Genomic DNA, 22,075 nt, shown 5'->3' on the forward strand with positions numbered 1-22,075 from the left:
CACCTGCGATTGCGGAATGAAAAGCTCCGTAACACAGCCCCATTGATGTCTATGGGGAAAGAAAAATAACGTTTAAACCTAACACCCTAACATAAACCCTGAGTCTAAACACCCCGAATCTGCTGCCCCCAACATCACCAGCACCTACATAATGTTATTAACCCCTAATCTGCCGCTCCCGATATTGCCGCCACTATACTAAAGTTATTAACCCCTATTCCGCTGCACCCCAACATCGCCGCAACTATATTAAAGTTATTAACCCCTATTCCGCCACTCCCTGACATCACCACATCACTACCACTAAATAAACCTATTAACCCCTAAAGCGCCAAACCCCACACATCGCAAAAATCTAAATTAAACTATGAACCCCTAACCCTAACGTAACCCTAACCCTAACAGCCCCAAACTTTAACATAATTAAACTAGAGCTAAACTAAAGTTACAATTATTAACTAAATATTACCTATTTAAAACTAAATACTTACCTGTGAAATAAAACTTAAGCTAGTTACAATATAACTAATAGTTATATTGTAGCTAGCTTAGGTTTTATTTTTATTTCACAGGTAAGTTTTGTATTTATTTTAACTAGGTAGACTAGTTAGTAAATAGTTATTAACTATTTAATAACTACCTAGTTAAAATAAATACAAACTTACCTGTGAAATAAAACCTAACCTGCCTTACACTAAAAACTAAATATACAAAAAAAAACCACAAAATTACAAAAAATATAAAACAAAATTATCCAAAATAAAAATGAATTACACCTAATCTAATAGCCCTATCAAAATAAAAAAGCCCACCCAAAATAAAAAAAAAACCTAGCCTACAAAAAACTACCAAGGGCCCTCAAAAGGGCCTTTTGTGGGGCATTGCCCCCAAAGATATTAGCTCTTTTACCTGTAGAAAAACCACAAAGACCCCCCCATTAGTAAAACCCACCACCCAACCAACCCCCACAAATAAAAAACCTAATTCTAAAAAAGCCTAAGCTACCCATTGCCCTGAAAAGGGCATTTGTAAGGGCATTGCCCTTAAAAGGGCATTTAGCTCTTTTACTGCCCAAACCCTAAACTAAAGAAAACCCCACCCAAAAAAATCTTAAAAAAACGCCTAACACTATCCCCCGACGATCCACTTACAGTTTTTGAAGTCCCGCTTGAATGATCTTCATCCCAGAGTTGAAGTCCTCATCCAGGCAGCGAGAAGTCTTCATCCAGGCGGCCTCTTCAGTCTTCATCCCGGCGGTGAAGTCCTGATCCAAGCGGCAAGAAGTCTTCATCCAGGCGGCATCTTCTATCTTGATCCCGGAGGCGCGGAGTGGGTCCATCCTGAAGACATCCGGCGCGGAGCATCCTCTTCATACGGTCGCCGCAGTACACTGAATCTTCAATGCAAGGGACGCAATTCAAGATGCCATCCCTTGCATTCCTATTGGCTGAAAATTTTGAATCAGCCAATAGGAATTACGGCTGCTCAAATCCTATTGGCTATTCAAATCAGCCAATTGGATTTAAGCAGCTCTCATTCTATTGGCTGATTCAAATTAGCCAATAGAATGAGAGCTGCTTAAATCGTATTGGCTGATTTGAATAGCAATGCCCCACAAAAGGCCCTTTTAAGAGACATTGGTAGTTTATTGTAGGCTAGTTTTTTTTTATTGTGGGTGGACTTTTTTATTTTGATAGGGCTATTAGATTAGGTGTGATTCTTTTTTATTTTGGATAATTTCGTTTTTTTATTTTTTGTAATTTAGTGTTTGTTATTTTTTGTAACTTAGTATTTCTGTTTGTAATTAGATACTTTGTAATTTAGTGTTAGGATATTTTTAATGTGTAGTTTAGTTTTATTTAATTGGTAGTTAGTTTAATTTTAGTTTAATAAGTTTTTAAGTAGTTTTTTTTAGTTTTTTTTTAATTTGACAGGTTTTAATTTAATTTAAGATAGGGAAGTTCTAATTTTAATATAAAATTAGGGGGGCGTTAGGTTTAGGGGTTACTAGTTTAAATTAGTTTATTGCCATGTGGGGGCTTTCAGTTTAGGGGTTAATAGTTTAATTTATTATATTTCGTTGTGGGGGGCTTGCGGTTTAGGGGTTAACAGGTTTATTATAGTGGCTTGCGGTGTAGGGCTTAATAACTTTAGTACAGTGGGGGCGTGTGGGCGGACGGCAGAATAGGGGTTAATAATATTTAAATAGTGTTTGCGATGCGGGAGAGCGGCAGTTTAGGGGTTAATAACTTTAGCATAGTGGTGACGATGTCGGGGAGCGGCGGAATAGGGGTTAATATATTTTATTAGTGGCGGAGATGTCGGGAGCGGCAGATTAGGGGTTAACACATTTATTATAGTGTTTGCGATTTGTGAGGGCCTCGGTTTAGGGGTTAATAGGTAGTTTATGGGTGTTAGTGTACTTTTTAACACTTTAGTTCTGAGTTTTATGTTACGGATTTGTAGAGTAAAACTCATAACTACTGACTTTAGATGGCGGTATGGATCTTGTCGTTTTAGGCTGTAACGCTCACTTTTTAGCCAGAACGCAAAACTCATAATACCGGCGCTATGGAAACCCCATAAAAAAGCATAATTTTTAAGAGTGCAGTACTGATGTTGCGCTACAGGCTAAAAGGCATGCGGTACAGCTATACCGACAAGACTTGTAATGGCTGCAGTGCTGTTTTAACGCTGAAAATACCATATTTTCAGCGTTAAAAGACGAACGCACAAACGTGTAATCTAGCTGCAAGTTAATAATGTTTATTATTAAATATGTATTTATCTGTTACTGGTTATGTAAAATACAAATCTATACTTATATATGTATAGGAATAGATATACAGGTATAAGTATATATAGAAAAATGTATTTACAATAAAAACAACATTATCATGTAAGTGGAAAACATTGGAATGTGAAATATGTACAGTACATATACAGTATAACACATAAATACATACGTACACATATATAAATATAATATATATATATATTTATATACAAATCCACATACATAATCAGACGTGTGTATGTATGTATCTCTATGTTAAATCCCTTTGCATGTTTTTTTAAAATAATTTTTATCAGTGTTATTATGAGTTTAACTGTAAATTTAAATATATTTCGTATGTGTTTTGTGCAACTTTTTTGTCTTGCGTAACAGTTAGCCAGAGCTCTAAAGTCACGCTAACCAGATGCGCTTTAAATCTGATTGTGTTCAAGCAAATGTGTTTACGTTCAACACGGGCACTATTTCCAACACAAGCAATGAGTATCAAAAGAACAATATTGAAAAGACACTGTAGTATACTTTTTTTCTCTCCTGTAATTTGTCCCTAATTATCAGTTTGACTCTCTGGAGTGCATTAAATTGTTTACAAATAGCTATTTAACTTTTTTGTCATTTGTGTACAGTGTTCTAAAGACAACAATGAAAATCCACTCCTAAGTTTTTAAACCAGAGATACTTGAAGAATGATCAGTGAAAGTACACATCCTATCAAGGCTTAAAGGGATAGTAAAACCCAACATTTCCTTTTATGATTATAATAGAACAAACAATTTTAAACAACTTTCCAATTTACTTCTATTATCAAATTTGCTTCATTCTCTTGTTATCCATTGCTGAAGGGACATCATTGCACTACTGAACACATCTAGTTAGCCAATCACAAGAGACAAATGTGTGCAGGCACCAATCAGCAGCTAGCTCCCACTAATGTACGATACGTGTGTATTCTTTTTTAACAAGGGATACTAAGAGAAAGAAGAACACTTGAAAATAGAAGTGAATTTAAAAGTGTCTTAAAATTACATGCTCTATGTCAGTGATTTTTAACCTTTTTTTTGCCGTGGCACACTTTTTTACATAAAAAAATCCTGTGGCACACTACCATCCCAAAATTTAAAAAAAATCACAAATTGTAGCCTAATACAGCATATATATATACACATACACACAAACACACACATACTGTATGTATTGTGCTGTTATGCCATGCCTCCTACAAACTACCCCTGCACTGGGAGTAAAAAACAAGCAAAGTTTAAAAAATATGTCACACTGTTGTCAGTCTGCCGTGGCACACCTGAGGATCTCTCACGGCACACTAGTGTGCCACGGCACACTGGTTGAAAAACACTGCTCTATGTGAATCGTGCAAGTTTAATTTTGACTTTCCTATCCCTTTAAGGATTTACTATATAACATTAGACTAGGGGTCAGCAACCTTGGCACTCGGGATGTTTTGGAACTATATTTCCCATGATGCTCAGCCAGCTTAAAATGTCTGAGCATCATGGGAAATGTAGTTCCAAAACATCTGAAGTACAAAGGTTGCTTACCCCGAATTAGGGGCCGGATTACAAGTGGAGCGGTATTTAATGCTCCCGCTTGTGTGCTAATTCTGCTAGAAGTTATGAATTTGCGTGCGTCGGGTAGGATATTTTAAGTAAAAGTAAAAATGTTTTGCTTGTGTGCTAGCCTGATGCATGCAAAAAGCTGAACTTTAAATATTGCGATTGCGTTAACGTATTCCCCTATAGCAGTCAATGGAGCAAAAAAAGGTGAAAAAAAAACCCTTCATACTCACGCACAAACCTGATCACATATTCTGAAGTAACCTGACATGAAAATATGAATATTTCACATTACAATGTTCTTCACATAGCAGAAAATGTTCTATTCATTCTTAAATACATATTTCTACATATATCTGATGGTATTTTTGTAATATATACTGTATATATATATATATATATATATATATATATATACCTATTTCTATAGATGATTATATATAAAAATATCTATTTAAAAATACAAACAACGTATTCTGTTATGTGCAGAACATTGGAATGGGAAATATTTAAAGAACAATCACAGTATAACACTTTATTAAATAAATGTAAAGAATACAATAAACAATTTAAAACAGTATGAACTTATAATATGAAGTACCAAATAGGTCAATAAAATTGTTTAGTCAGTTAGATAACAACACATTACAATTCCTGGAATTTTCACTAATTGTTAGGGCAACAACGCCTCTTGATGGCCAAATGCAAAACATTCTAGGAGACAGATATAGAGAGGAAGCCCTTCAATTGTGCATTAACCCACAACTAGAAATACTTTAAAATTAGTGTAGCTATAACTCACTTGCCTTTAATTCCAAGGTATGATGCAGGCTGAGATTGTATTCTAGTTTTCAGCTGAATCTTGCAAGGCCAACTAAAGTCTACAACTTCAATCACTAGACTCCTTTTAGTACAGTATATTCACCACTTTCATTAGTGGACTTTCAGAAACTTCCAATTAAAGGGACACCGAATCCAATTTTTTTCTTTTGTGATTCAGATAGAGCATGAAATTTTAAGCAACTTTCTAATTTATTCTTATTATCAAATGTTCTTTATTCTCTTGGTATCTTTATTTGAAATTCAAGAATGTAAGTTTCGATGCCGGCCCATTTTTGGTGAACAACCTAGGTTGTCCTTGCTAATTGGTGGATAAATTCATCCACCAATCAAAAACTGCTGTCCAGAGGCTGAACCAAGAAAAAAAGCTTAGATGCCTTCTTTTTCATATAAAGATAGCAAGAGACTGAAGAAAAATTGATAATAGGAGTAAATTAGAAGGTTGCTTAAAATTGCATGCTCTATCTGAATCACAAAAGAAAAATCTTGGGTTCAGTGTCCCTTTAAGCCACATATAATAAAGGGTATATATTGTCCAAAGAGCAATTTCTAAAAAACAGCTAAAAAACTAAGCATTTATCAGCTATCAGCCGTTTCATCTGCTTTCACTGTTACAAATGAAGATGTATTCCTTATATAGCTGAACCAAACCAATCAGGCTAATCACAACCTATCTTGTGCAACATATTTCTTAAATATATTCATAGAAATATTGAGATAAACAGTTAAAAATATTAAGAAAAGCTGTTAAAATTGAGATATACATCTTCAAAGTTAAAAATATGATATCTATCTCTTGCAAACTTAGCAAAGCCATAGTTTACAGGCGGTAAATATCCCCTTTAGCCAAAATAAAACATAGCTTTAATATTATAGCATTTTTAAGAGAGCTTTTAATTTACTGCAAATGTCACTTTTTTAAATCCAGTTTTAATGGAAATAGTACATGGTACAAAACAACAATATACGTACAAACAGTTATAATGTATATGAACGGATTCATAGGGGTAGATTTATTATGCAGAGGAAGCTGCATTCTATGGCGGCATTGCACAAGCATTTCACTAGAAATGCTTGTGCAATGTTAAATGCCGACAGCATATGCTGTTGGCATTTAGCAATGTCGAACGGACATGGGTCGCTATAGCTTTTCAACAAAGGATACTAAGCAAATTAAATAATATAAGTACACTGGAAAGGTGTTTAAAAGTGTATACTCTGTCAAAATCATGAAATAAAAATGTTGGCTTTCATGTTCCTTTAAGTCTTCACAGACATAATACACATCACTGCCAGCTCTCTGAGCTTGAATACTGGTGCATGGGCTCTCACAGCATATGTGCATATGCCACTGAAAACAGTAATAACTTTTAATGGAAAATGTTTTGCTAATGGAAGTATATTGCACAAATGCTTCTATTTTAAATTGAAATGCACCCATTGTTTGACCTTTCTATCCCTTTAAAAATAAAACATGCTAAGTTCTCATTAGCATAGAAAATATCAAGGCCTGGTCTTAAAGTTCTATTTCTTTATGCAACAAAATAAAACTGCTGCCGATATTACTGATCCATCTGGGTTTCTGTATAAGGTTGACGTATCCTTCCCTTGTATTTAAGGGCATGTTGAACAGTTTCTCAGAGCACTTTTGCTCTTTCCAATGTCAATGTTGGTTTAACAAACTCGTTTAAACAAAGAGCAAGAGAAGGTTATGCATTTAAATCAGGTGATCACAAGTTCATGTTAATTCTTTCATAAGCGAACAAGCCGGAGACCAAAACTCAAAGCAGGGTAACATTTGGTTCTGTTAATATTTACTAAAAATATTACTGTTGCTGACTCCCAGCAACTCTATAGATGACTGACTATGATTAATTAACTTTTGGCCCCAGAAAGACTTGGTAGCACTGCTTCTAAAATTCCACAGTAAATCAAGTTTAACCCCTTAACTGCAGAGTCATTTCATACCCCTGCGCTGAGCTGTTTTGGAGATTTTAGGTGAAGCTCACATTTTTTGCTCTACTGAAAATCATTTTTAGTGAGAAACACACAAACTATACAATAGTTTTATTTTATTTTTTTCAGTAGACTCTGCAGAATCAAATTATACTATTTATTTTATGTATGTATCATGAAATTTGAGTAGTCTAGAAATTAAAGTGGGAAATTGCATATTTTATTTAAAAATAGTGTATACATTTTTTGGAACTTTTCCATTTATAGATCCCCACTCAGTTGGTGAATACAGAATGCCAGCAAATGGCGCTATAGAGTTTTGGTCCGTTCATGGAAAAGAACCCATGGGTGAAGAAATTTACCCATCTCTCCTATCTTTTTTGGCTCCGCCTGGGTTCACTTGGGATGGAAGCCAGAGGATCAGTTAAGTGTGACAAGCTTAAGAGCAGCAAGAAAGAGAATCAAGCACTCCAGCGGGAAGTTATACTTCTGAAAATAATGGTGCTTTTTCATTAATGGACCACCACTCTATAGCGCCATCTGCTGGCATTCTGTATTCACCAACAGAATGGCAGTCCGTTAATGGAAAAGTAAAAACTTTTTTTTCTAAACTCTTTGGTCAATATCCTCCTCACTTGAGTATATTTATATAAATTGAATCTTTACATAGGGGCTCCCATAATTCACTATTATAAGAAAAGGCACATTTATTTAGACCAGGTGATCCCTATTACCTGGCTCTTCCAACCTATATAGGGACATTATTTTAAAGAGGGGCATCTGAGCTTTAAAACAAAGGGTCTTGGGGTCTCTATGCCTTTTTGATGACATGTTATTAGTGCGTAGAGACTGAATAGTGTTTTTTATTTAAATTATGTAAAAATGTGTTTAAAGTTTATAGTCCCAGAAAACAACCATTTGAAAGAGCAGGTGATTCCTTTATAACCAGTGGTTTGGGGTACAACATATCCTCAAAGAAAAGAGAGGATATGTAGACTTAATACAGAAACCCAGATGGATCAGTAATATCTACTGCAGTGTTATTTTTATTTTGCTGTATGAAGAAGTACAATTTTAAGACCAGGTAAAGCCTGGGACCCCCCAGACTCCCCTGTAGCGACTCCTCTACTGAATGTAGTGCCAGCTGGGCAATTAGAAGTGTGGGCCCTGGCTCAATTGAGACCTCTGAAACCCCTGTAGTTACTTCCCTGCCTACATATATTCAACATGTATGTTAAAGTTTTGTGTAATTATAGTTTATAGAAGATACCAATCATCTTGGTAAAGCATTTGACATTTTTTGTTTGTTTATAAAGAATTTTTAAAATCAGTTTATTATCTGAAAGTAGAATCCCACATGGATCCTTGTATTGAAATGTTGGATACATATTTTTCCTCTTCAAAAGAGAAATTGTAATATAACACATTTAAATCGAATTTGCGTCTTTCTATTGAAAAGAATATCTATATATGCTCAGGAGCAGCAATGCACTACTGGAAACTAGCTGCTGATTGGTCGCTGCACATATACTCTTTCATTAGCTCACCTGATGTGTTCAACTAGCTCCCAGAAGTGCACTGCTACTTCTTCGAAAGAGTATACCAAGACAATGAATCAAAATGGACAATTGAAGTAAATTGGAAAGTAATTTACAATTGTATGCTCTATTGGAATTATGAAAGAAAAATGTAGTAAAAAACTTTCATTCATTTATTTTGTCCCCTTTTCCTGTAATTGAATTCTGAAAATAGGGGGCTTACCAATTCTTGCTAAAGGTGGAAGTGACACTTTAGACTAAACACTGTTATTTTTCACACAGTCATTGGTTGTACACTCTAGTGACCCTTTTATAGGGGCCCCTAATTGGCCTCAGCAGGAAAGCAAACCTAGGTTACAACATGTCAGTGCCCATTGCTTTGTCAACACTAAAACACTTACAGTTATTACCTGCTCAATATTCTTAGGCTAGTATTTGCTTTGACTACATCATTCTGTTTAGGATGTGTTTAGTTTTTAATGTGCCTTTCATTAATTTTTTATGACAGCCGGGTGAAATGGCTCTGTGTAGCCGAGAAATGCGTTGCTGTGTTTTACTTATTTTAATGAAACTTGTTTTAAGCTTTTTATACCCTTGCTCTGTGTATTTGACCGTTACTGGTGGTGTCGAGCTGTTCGAGCACTTATATTGACACAAGTGACTGCCGAGCCTCTCACACACACACACACCCATTTGGCCTTGCTGATTGGTACCACTACTTGAATGCGTTAGGGATCTCGTTGCCTCTGATTGGTGAGACGTACCCACGTGATCAGACGGTGCACACTGCGGTTGAGTCTGTCAGGCGACTAAGAGTTCCCGGCCTGCTGTTTCTGGCACAACGATGGCCGCTTCCTATGTGAGTTGGAAATTGGCAGATGTGTTTGTCTCTTTCATCTGATGATACTGTTCCATGTGGCGCCTTCTTTTCTGTATCTACAGGACCTCCATCATTAATTATTTAAATGTGTGTGTGTGTCTTAGCAAGCACTGCAATGCAAATTATGTATATTTATAATAAATTATTTTAATTTTTTTTTTTTTATCTGTAGAATTGTTTTGCAGTTCATGTACATACTGCTTGACTATGCTTATCTTTTATTCTTTCTTGTGGCCAGTTAGTCACAGCTTAATATGCTCCTGCACTGATCATGCAATAGCCATGTAAAATGTTGTAGGATTAGGATTCACAATCCCACAGGATATACTCCAGCCTCTCTGAGAGCAGTGGGGGGAAAAAACACTATATTCAGAGATAAAGGGACAGTGCATAAAAGATTAAATGGAAAGTATACTGTTAAAATGGTTTCCCCTTATTGTGTTCCAGCTGCAGAGTATAAAATGTATGAGAAACACAATCGTTTATGTTTATTTTTAAAAATGAAATAGCTGAATTAGCTCTTTGAAACTTACAAACACATAGAAATAGGATAAATTTGCACAGAGATCAGCTATCCTTATCTTATCTCCCAAATGCTTCTCTTTCTTATCTCTGTCTTTATACAATACGTAAAAGAACAATTGAAAATTAACATTTTAGAATTTTATCTCTTCCACTCCCCTTTGGGAGTGTAATGTCTTCTGTTGACTTGGTTTACATAGATTGTCAATAGCCTATACTTAAGTATAGGGACTTTAGGTATAGGTAGGGATACAACAGGTAAAATCAGCTGCTATAAAGGCAAAGGATCTATTTGTAAACAGTTTAATAAACTCCAGCAGGTAAAATGGATCACTGAGAACAAATAAAAAAGATGAAAAATTTGGAGTAAAATCAAAAAGAGAACAACAAGTTGCAAAGAATCTAGTGCAATTTATTGACAGTTAGCTCAATCAGACCTGCAAGAGAGCTACTCACTAGATATCAGTAAAAAACAAGCATCACATAAAAACAAACCACCCGGGCCTCTGCTAATGGCTTGTAATCAATAGCGTCTCTGAAGTCGTCCAACCGTGCAGTCGAAAGTCATCAAATGAACCACTATACACCTCGTCAGTCAAAGCAGCTGGTGTGAGACGGTAATGGAGTTTACAAACCGTTTTGCCTGAATGATTCTAAAAGGGTTAAAGATTTTCCTTTCTATAGACAAGATGCTGGGAGGGTCTGCAAGCAGCGCAAAGACTGTAGTCCTAATACGGTACAGGTGTCTAATGTTGGTTAAAACTTCTTAAGCCAGCAGCCTTCCTCTTAGGTTACCACAGACAGCGGAGAGATACTGAAACTACAGGACTTGTGGCTGAGAGCTATAAGCTACCTGGTAAGAAAACTTTTCTTTAACTGTCTGACACTGTTAAGTATTATACTTGTTAGTTTATGTTTAAGTTTCTAAATATTGTCTCTATGTATTGCATTGTTTAGGTCTCTGAATGAAAGAGCACTGTTTTGTTTAATTTTACAAGTAAAAAGGAATTTTGAGTCACTTAAAACTCTGTCCTGTCCTTCTGAAATAAACCCTGCAGTGGCACACTATCACAGGGACAAACAACTCTTAATGCGTTTCCTTGCCAATGTCGGGCCAAGATCATTAGGGGATTAAGTGCTTATACATAAACATTTTGGGTAAAATGTTCCTTAACTTGACTGAGGATCTATGATTTTAAGAAAGTTTAAAAAGCAGTCTTTATTAAATAAAGTTTTGGACCCTCAGAGATACATGTTCAGCATATTTTTTTTCATATTTGATAGCCTATCAGAAGGCAGATCTGCTTTTGGGATTACTTGCATCAAACATGTGTTGTATGTTTCTGATAAAGCTGTGTTACTTCTGACACCAAAATTGTTAGAGGTCCTCTCTGAGGCTGGGTACTACTTGAATCCGATCAGTATTCTGCCCTTCACCTGAAACTGAGTGTTTCACCCTTTAAAGATATCTCAGAGAACAGGATTTATACACAAACAGGAAGAAAAGTCTAAAATCTGTTCTCTGAGATATCTTGCAAGGGTGAAGCACTCAGTTCCAGTTGAAAGTGAAGTACAGAATACTGATTAGTGTCAAGTGGTACCCAGCCTCAGAGAGGACCTCTAACAATTCTGGTGTCAGAAGTGGTATTATTTAACACTTGTAAGACTTGATGTAATGTATGAGGGGATGGGATATGTCAGTGTTTGCTCTGACTCTATCCCACTTCTGACACCAGAATTGTTAAATGGCATCAGAGAGGACCTCTAACAAGCTGCTTGTGCTTCACCAATTGCACAATCTTTAACTAAATGTAAAGTTCAAGCTGATAAATACAATCTGACTGTACACTTTTAGCTGACACTCTTATATCACAATATATGTGACCTAACTCCCCCTGATGAATGGGATCCTTCCAGATTGTATCACCTTGGCAGCATCAAGATGCATTTCCTAACCATTGTGAAGATAAAAAACATGCCCTACCTTGATAAATCCTCATAAAACTATTAATTGTATTACCCAGGAGTATACAGAGCTTTGCTTTAAGAAAGAGAGCTCATTACATTTCTATTAAAGTTTTATATTAAAGAGTCATTAAACACTTTAAGATTGTAAAATCAAATATTTTATTGGGCTTAATAAAAAATGCAATAGCATTTTATTGTTTGTTTTGTCCCCTGCTCTTGTTTTCTCAATTCCTCTGAGTGTCTATAAAATAACAGGCAACATCATATTGGAACCTAAGTTTTGCCTTATCTATGTCTGAGGACAGTTATTGACAGATATACAACATACAATAAGATAGATTGTACTGTACTGTACTGTTAGATAGTTACTTTAACAATCCTAAATTCAACACAGCCTTATTTGCACAAACTCTTGTATTACCTGTTTTATATATGCCCCTAATTGTTCTCAGTATGTATGTATGTGTATATGTATATATATATATGTACTTTAGAGAAAAAAACATATTTAAACATATATCTTAAATATTTAAATATATATATCTTCATACCATTTTCTAGCTTTGCTTTGAATAAATACCAGCTAGTATTTATTTACTGTTTAATACTCTTTAAAACATCTATATTCTGGCAGTATATTTAGTATCTATTTTAGTATATAAATGTACACAAAATCTAAAAGGGCCATAATAGTTGAAAACCTTCATGCTCTAATTCTGAGTTGTTTGACTAATGCTGCTGGGTTCCACAAGGGGTGGCACTTCTACTGTGTGCTTAACCCCTTTGTGGGGGCTAAATACACAGTAGTGTAGGGTCGATTGTCAAAAAATTGCTAATTCCTAAGAGCATTTAATTTTAAGACTAATATTGCCCTTTAAAGAATACAGAATTCTGAAGTATTATTGTATCATTAGGTAGATATTCTATTTAGCAGTGTAAAATATTTGATTTCTTAACTGTATAATGAATAGAAGCAATAAAATGAACTTGGTTCTTATAGTTGCAGTTCAAGACACGTAAAGAAGCAACAATTAAATAGTCTAATGTGCTATAAAATATTATATATTATAGTAAGGTTCTTATGCCACTTTATAGATTATTAGTTAGGCCTCACCTTGAGTATTGTGTGCAGTTCTGGAGGCCATATCTTCAGAAGGATATTAACAAACTTGAATCTGTGCAAAGGAGGGCTACCAAAATGGTACATGGTCTAAAAAATAAAACTTACCAGGATAGGCTCAATGACCTAAATATGTATAGCTTAGAGGAGAGAAGGGAAAGAGTTGATATGATAGTAACTTACAAGTACATTAAAGGGTTTAGTAAAACTGAGGCTGTGGGTATTTTACATAAAATGGAAAATTCAAGAACAAGGGGTCATGAGCTCAAGCTAAAGGGTAGTAGATTCAGGAGTAATTTGAGGAAGCACTTCTTTACAGAAAGAGTGATTGATTTATTGAATAAACTTCCTCAAGAGGTAGTAGCAACAAACACTGTGGGGGACTTTAAAAATGCATGGGACAAGCATAAGGCTTTCCTACGAACTAGATAAGTTTATACTGTTAGGTAAGGTCGGGCAGACTTGCTGGGCCTAGGGCTCTTATCTGCCGTCAATATCTATGTTTCTATGTTTCTATTATTATTGTGCTATTTCTTAATCAGAACTATAAACCATATTTAAAGATGTTGGTGAGGTTGCTGAGGTACCATGTATAAAGGAGAAATCAAGCTCAAAATTAATAGAAAATCGCTTTATGTGTCATTTTTCAGCTTTTTGATGGTATGGATTAACATCTATAGTTGTTTGAGGTGCCCAATACATATCTCGTGCATCAAATGAGAACCATTAGCAACGTGGAAGAAAAATAATTCAGGTACTGCACTTAGGAAACATACTTCCAAAATGGTTTACATAAATGTGTGTAATTGTAAAATATTTGCATGTTTGTTTCATTTTGAGAAAACAGTATCATCTTTAAAAAAGTGGAAGCAAAATGCGTAAGACTACACGATGGGGTCAGTTAGGATTCTGGACATCCACCAAAAATAACTGTTGGCTGCATTAATTTGTTCTGAACAAATATTTGCAAATCATGCAGCATTTGTTTTTCCCAAATTTGTATATGTATGTATGTGTGATTTTTTTTTTTTTTTAGATTTATCAAATACATAAGTGAAGGTAAATACAGATGACATTTTGTGCCACAGTTATCATTTGATGGGCAGACACATTTCCTAGGGAAGTAGATATCTTTGGACCCCAGGTTTAATTTGTCCTTAGCACATATTTATTATTTAACAAGGAGGTTTTTCCAAAAGCAGGACCCGTCGATAATCCCGAATGAGCAATTTGAGTTTTTTGGTGCAAAGTGAGTTTAGACAAGGGTAGAGTGCACATATATATTGTCAAAATTGATTGTCACCTTTCTATTAAACCTGAAGTTTGGTTAGTTAAAAATGTATCTAGTATTTATGTGTTTATATATTTTATTTTTATTTCATTCTGCATAATTCATTCTATATAGTAATTTTATTGTATAAAATCTTAAATTGTTTTGGGAAAGTCAAAAAACGGTAAATGTGGAACCATAAAAAGTGTGTAACTTATTTTTAAATAATGGTGTTGATTAAATAAAAACAGACTTTGCCACTTAAAAACGTACTGAATTCATATATATTTGTAACCATCCTTAGCAGATTAGCGAGTGTCGAGTCAAGCTTCATTATAATCAATATAGGCCTTTTTATCTTGTAATCATTAATTCCTCACTGAATTGAACATGTTCAATGACACCAGCTCCCCAAAAACACTAGACATCTGCATGGGTGTAAAAGTGTTTTGTCTGAAATTTTGTCTTTGATTTTCCTGAATGTTCAGTTCAGTCAAATTGAATTCAGATTTGTTTTGTTATTTCCAATGGGAACAGCAAATATAGACAACTAATATTAACAAAAATCATACAATATAGGATTTGAACAATTAAAAAACCTATCTTTCAATGTTAGCACAACATATAACTCTGTAATTGAATTTGAGCCAAGGACTAGCTCACAGAGGCACAGAAGTCAAACAACTGTATGTTCCAGTAGCTCTAGTCAAAGTGATTTAAAATGTCTGAGCCTCCTCTACTCTCCAAACTTCCTATGCTAGTTTAAGGCTTGATTGGACAAGCCTTTATGACTAAAATCCAACATTTAGTGCCCATTGGCATCAGTCATTAGTAATACTATAGCAGGATTGGATGAAGGACAATAGGCACATGAATGGTCAGACTCACTGTACATTATTACAAAGAAAGGAGCGGATTAACCAAACAATATAATACATTCTCCCCCTTCTTGTACATTTTTTTGGTACCAAACAGCATGAACAAATCTATTTTGTCGAGCAATCATTTGTTCTTCATCTGTTTTGCCCAGCATCAACAAAATTCAGATGAACTTGCATTTGTCCAAAGTCTGAATGCACATTTAAAAAAAACACATTTAAAAACCTCACAAAACAAATTAATGGGACATGAAACTCAAATGTTTTATTTCATGATTCAGAGAGAGCATACCATTTTAAACAACTTTCTGATTTACTTCCATTATCTAATTTACTTCATTTTCTTGGCATTCTTTTTAAAGAAATAACAGTGAAAATAGGTGAGCCAATAACATGAGGCATATATGTGCAGGCACCAAACAGCAACTCCTGACCCTACATATATATGCCTTTCAACAAAGGATACCAAGAGAACGAAACTAAATAGATAACAGAAGTGAATTGGAAAGTTGCTTAAAATTACACGCTTTCTCTGAATCATGAAGAAAATGTTTGTGGTTCATGTCCCTTTAAGAAAAAAAAACTCTACTTCACTGTAACATATGCACAAAATGAAAATTTGGGAGGTTTAGACCTTATATTGTACTGCAGAACCTTCCATAGTGAGATAAACAGCTCTCCAGCTAAAATCTACCTTTCTAAAATTCTTTAAGAGACCTTGCATTTCTGAAGAGACTTCTTAGATAATCTCCCCAGAGTGGAAAGCCCTAAGTGTTAGATGACTGGGCCCTAAGTGTATGAGTAAAAATTAGAACAGTACCTGCTATGATGTCATCCATTTGAACAAGTGCTGCCTCCAGCATGTGGCTGGCATCCGACGCCATAGCTGCTACAGCTCACTGATTTCTGTGTTAAGAGAAGCATATGTTTTCTTTAGACACTAGATAATTATTTATTTCTCAAACCTATTTTTTTTTATACAAATCAACAAAAGTGATGCACAAGTGACTCATACATACAGTGCAAATCAAACAGGAATAATGTATAAAGATCACGCATTAAAGCACACATCACTTTGAAAAACTATGATCCAATAGTGAAATGTACGTCGGAGAGATTGGACGTTAACTGTCTGACTTACGCAACAGCACCGGCATGACACTGTGTGAGTAGAACACTGTCTTGTTGTTACAGACTTTTACACATGAATAGTGTTTTTGCTTCTATGTGCTGCGAACCATTAGTGATCTGTAAGCCTGTTAATTTGGTTTTATGTGATTAAAATAGAACAACTTAGTTGTTAAAGGGACATTTCAGCCAAATTAGATTCCACATCAATGCATTTCAGTTTTGAATAGAAGCATTTTTGTAGTATACATGTATTAGCAAAAATGTTCCTAATAAAAGCTATAGCTGTTTCAAAAGTGTATTTAAGTATGCTCTGTGCACCAGCATTTTAAACACAGCACTTATTTAGAGCGCCTAAGGTACTTTTACCATCTGGTAATGACTCAATTTGTTAATTGCTGACATGATACAAGCCCTACCGGCGCAATGAGCAGCTGCAGTATTTAAAATGCTGTTGCATTGAGTATATCTAGGTATGCTTCACAAGCACGTGCAGAGAAAAATGCTAACACTAAAACAGTGATATCTTTTACTAGAAGCATTTTTGCCAATTCATGTAAAATGCAAATATGTTCCTATTCAAAGACATAATTAATCTATATACATTTAAATTTTGACCATAATGTTCCTTTAAGTTTGAGGAATAATCCCTAACAGTTTTGCACTGTGGTTTTGTCGCTCTTGTATTGAGGAAATCACACCGGATTGCCATCATTAAAAACTGTATTTTTGTTCAATCTTAAAAAAAAAAAAAAAACAATAATCAGATCATTTGGTTTGTATGGTTTAGTGTTAGGTTCACATCACCATATTATTTTGTCATATTTCACATTTTATAATTGTATTTTAATGTCAATTTTAAATTCATATTTTTATTCCACATAAAAATTTTAATCACATTTAGTAAAACATTTACAATTTATTTCCATTATTTATTGTGTTCACTGTTCCTATAGTTTAACCATGAAAACTGGGTTTTTCCTCTTCTCCAAGAGAGGCTAAAGTGCTCTGCACAGTGATTTTACTGACAGCTGCTACTAAAAATAATCCCAAAACATTTATTCTACCCCTAATAATCTACAAGTAACACAAAGAAGGTAATGATTTGATCATTTGTCCTACTAATCCACACCAGTAAAACCAGTTATTTAACACCTTTTGGGCTCCATTGATCATCTGCAAGATGGACAAAGTTTGCTATCATGAACCTCATACTCTGCCTTGTGGTGAGCAGGCAGCATCTTCTGCCCTCATTTAACATTGCAGTAGCTGCTGCTTGTACAATGCCTCTCGCGAGTGACCAATCACGCTCAAGAAGGGGCTGTCAATCGTTCGATGATTGAAATCTGCTACACTTTAGGTGGTGGAGAGCATAAAGGAACATCAAACCCATTTTTTTTCTTTCATTATTCAGATAGAGAATACAATTTTAAACAACATTCAAATTTACTTCTATTTAATTTGCTTCATTCTTTAGATATCCTCTGCTGAAGAAATAGCAATGCAAATGGGTGAGCCAATCACACGCAGCATCTATGTGTAGCCGCCAATCAGCAGCTTCTGAGCCTATCTAGATATGCTTTTCAGCAAAGGATATAAAAAGAAGGAAGCAAATTAGACAATAGATGTAAATTAGAAAGTTGTTTAAAATTGCATGATCTTTCTAAATCATGAAAGAAAAAAAATTGGGTTTCATGTCCCTTGAAGCAACAGTGATCTTAAAACCGCAGCTACTTTATTAGCTTTTCATGCTCACTTTACGCAAGCCGGAAACGCTGGAGGTCCGAAGTTGCCTTTGCAGATTAGTAAATTTTACCTTATGTGTCAATATTAAAAAGAGCAATATTTTTTTGAGTTTTTGTTTTGATTTTCTTTTAATGCATAGAACACTGATGTCAGTATGATTAACGATTTACATTTTGTTAAAATTCTGGTCAGGTGGCAGCAACCTGTTTGCTCACAGTTTTAAGGACTGCAGAGTGGAAGAATTATGAATCATTTCAATTTTGATCCAATTTTTTTAGTGCTAAAGAGGTGTAATATTATGTTCCTAGCATACAGAAGCCTACTCATAAATATCATTTTACTGACCTTTCGTTATCTAATAATCTCAGCTGGGTGCATGTTTTGTAAATATGAACTGTGAGGGTTTATTACACAGCAGTGCGCCGGGTAAACTAACAAGAACTAAAAATATCTGGGCTAGGAAATGCAGATACAAAAGCACAAAGTCGCTTGACTCATCCTGTGAGGACCATTTAGTTAAACAACATATTCTGAGTTCAATAGCACAGTCATTTGCATAATTACCAGTTATCGATCATGAACTGTATGTGTGATGTTTTAGAGCTATTTTTGCCCTATTATACAGCAGGGAAACACAAGTGGAGTTCTACTAATTACACATCCACAGAAATCTTGACAGGTAATATCCTAGGCAGGGTAATGCATGATGCCTTTAGTGCTGAATGTGAACAGTGTTTATATTTTATAAAAGCCTTGCACTAAGTGATCGTATTGCTGCAAATGTATATATTCATGTATTTTGGTATCTATATATTAAAGGACCACTCAATGCAGCAGAATTACATAATTAACAAGTGCATAATAAATAGACAAGGGTGCATATTTATCAAGCTCCGTACGTACAAGAAGTTATGAAGCAACGGTCTAAAGACCGCTGCTTCATAACCTGTCCGCCTCCTCTGAGGTGGCGGACAGACTTTGCCAGAAATCAACACGATCAAATACAATCGGGTTGATTGACACCCCCTGCGAATTTGCAGGGGGTGGCATTGCACCAGCAGTTCCTAAGAAGAGAGCGTATGTTGTCTGCATTTATCGATGTGCAACTGACATGATCCACAATATTGGATCATGTCTGCTCACACTATGATAATTAGGCCCCAATGATTTAACACCTAGGGGTCAATTTATCAAGCTCCGTATGGACCGCTGCTCCATAACCTGTTCGCCTGCTCTGAGGCGGCGAACATAAATCCACCCGATCGGACAGGATCGTGTTGATTGACACCCCCTGCTAGCGGCTGATTGGCCACGAACCTGCAGGGGGCGGTATTGCACCAGCAGTTCACAAGAACGGCTGGTCCAATGATAAATGCCGACAGCGTATCATGTCCGCTCGCACATTAGTAAATTGACCCCATTCTCTGAATTTCAAATAAGCAGTAGATTTTATTTTTTCTGACAAATGTATCCCCCCCCCCATTTTCCAGCCCCTTGTATCATGTGACAGAAATCAGCCAATCAGACTAGTATACATATACTCTGTGAACTTGTGCACATGCTCATAAGGATGTTGTTGCCCAGAAAGTGTGAATATAAAAATACTGTGCAAAATTTGATAATGGAAGTAAATTGTAAAGTGTCTTAAAACTGTAAGATCTTTCTGAATCATAAAAGTTTATTTTGACTTGAGTGTCCCTTTAAAGGAATAGTTTATGGTACAAGTAATCTCCATTTTGTTACAGTTATTTTTAAACAAATGCTAGTTACTAGAGATGTGGATTTATTTTTGTACGAATTCACATTCATAATAAAAATCAGTTATTTGCTTTCATTTTAATAAAACGAATATCTGAATCAATGCACCAAAGAAAATGAAAGAAAACTAAAAAATACTGACAAATTATCAGTATTCATTTGTTTCCTTTAAAAAAATGTTTTAGGGGTTAATATGTATCTTAATGCGATCTGGAGAGCGCACCTGTCCAATCCTCTTCTTCCCATATCCCCAGTCGCTCTAACAGGAGGCTTATCGCGCTCGGCTCACAGGATCTGCACTAAAGTTTGTGCAGGTCATGGGAAGCAAAAGCTTTAAGACTGCTGTAAGCAAAGAGGATCAGGTAAGTGCACTCTCCAGAGCGCACTAAGGTAAGTATTCTAACTACAGGGGAACTTTTCACCTCTAGCTTTAAAGATTTTTATTAAGTTTAACTGAAGATAAATGTAAATATTAAACTAAAATTCAGTATTCATTTAGTTTTAAATTAAACGAATACCAAAAAGTGCAGCCAACAAATATTCAAATTAGAACAAAAATTCAGCTTAGCACCCAGGTGGGAAAGTGTTTAGCACTCAAAGGGTTGAAAAAAAAGAAGTTTCCAATTTACTTCTATTATCAAATGTATTTAATTCCCATAGTATTCTTTGTTGAAGAGATACCTAGGTATGTGTCTAGAGCACTACATGGCAGGAAATAGTGCTCTTGCAAATTGATAATATTCTTGCAAAAGTGCTGTCATATAGTGCTCCAGAATTGTGCACGCTACTCAGGACCGGACTGGGAATAAAAAGCTGCCCTGGAAAAATATTAAGACCAGCCCTATTTTGTTGAGTCAGTAGAATGTAAACACTCCATTTTTCCCAAAGGGGATTACTGGGATACTCCAAATATTTTTTCATAATTAAATTATATTACTTTTTATTAAATAAAAGTACAAGTACATGTAGAAGCATTGTAATAATGGTAACATATTGAATTAATATGCATATGTTTATTAATGTTTTAAAAAATACAATAAAAACAACTTCAACATAAATAAAAGTGCAATATAGTTGTTATGCAAACTACAACCCAGTTGCATCCATTAATTACCCATTTAAATTGTAGCTTTCCAGCCCCAACTGTTGCAGCCCACCAGGAAATCTCCTGTTATCCTGGTAGGCCAATCCAGCCTTGACGCACTGAGCTCACTTCCCTGCTTTTCAACAAAACATACCAAGAGAACAAAAAAAATCTTATACTATAAGTAAATTAGAAAGTTGTTTAAAATTGTATGTTCTATGTGAATCATGAAAGAAAAAATATATTTTTCATGTGCCTTTAAAGGGACACTGAAGTCAAAACTAAACTTTCACATTTCAGGTAGAGCGCACAATTTTAAACAACTTTTCATTTTACTTCCATTAACAAAATGGGCACAATCTATTAGAGTCACCAGCTCCTACTGAGCATGTTGAAGAATTTACAGAATATATGTATAAGCATTTCTGATTGGCTGGTAGCTGTCACATGATAAAGGAGGAGGGAAAATATACTTAACTTTGAAATTTGTTAGAAAACAAATCAACTACGTATTTGGTTCAGACTAAGTGCTTTTGCATTGTCTTTTTATCATGAATTTGTTGATTATACAAATCTACTGTATTTACAAGTCCTTTAAGTCCATCAAGTTTAGCCTTTCACACATTATTATTGCTGTTGATCAAGAAGAAGGCAAAGACCCAAAGTCAAGTAATTTCATATTGTGACTCAAAGTGACAATCAGATTTCAGCACGTTGCTATACTTCTGTCAATACTAAGTAAATGTTATATGACTGTATATACTGGTTTGATTAAAAAAATATCTAGTGAATGTGCTAAAATTAGGCAGAGAATAGTATATTCCTATTGTCTTACTGTAAAGAACCCCTTATGCTAAAAAAATATCTTATCTCAAGTTGTTTCAGTGGTGTAACTACCTTTTTCAAGAGCATATAAATTAAAGGGACAGTCAAGTATAAATTAAACTTTCATTATTTCAGATATTCAGATTTAATTTTAAGCAACTTTCCAATTTACTTTTATCATCAAATTTGCTTTTTTC

General features: G+C 35.0%; 1 protein-coding gene across 8 annotated transcripts in view; it reads right to left on the reverse strand.

The window, feature by feature from the left end:
- The window catches only part of PPFIBP2 (PPFIA binding protein 2), a 315,010-nt gene that overhangs the window by 287,850 nt on the left and 5,085 nt on the right, over positions 1–22,075 (reverse strand). For all 8 annotated transcript variants that reach the window (XM_053720270.1, XM_053720273.1, XM_053720274.1 and 5 more), the window contains exon 2: positions 16,158–16,243. In XM_053720270.1, coding sequence (XP_053576245.1) covers positions 16,158–16,221 — 64 coding nt within the window. In that variant the 5' untranslated portion in view covers positions 16,222–16,243. The remainder of the gene's footprint in view (positions 1–16,157; positions 16,244–22,075) is intronic.

The sequence above is a fragment of the Bombina bombina genome, chromosome 7, assembly GCF_027579735.1.
Source record: "Bombina bombina isolate aBomBom1 chromosome 7, aBomBom1.pri, whole genome shotgun sequence".
Classification (NCBI taxonomy): Eukaryota; Metazoa; Chordata; class Amphibia; order Anura; family Bombinatoridae; genus Bombina; species Bombina bombina.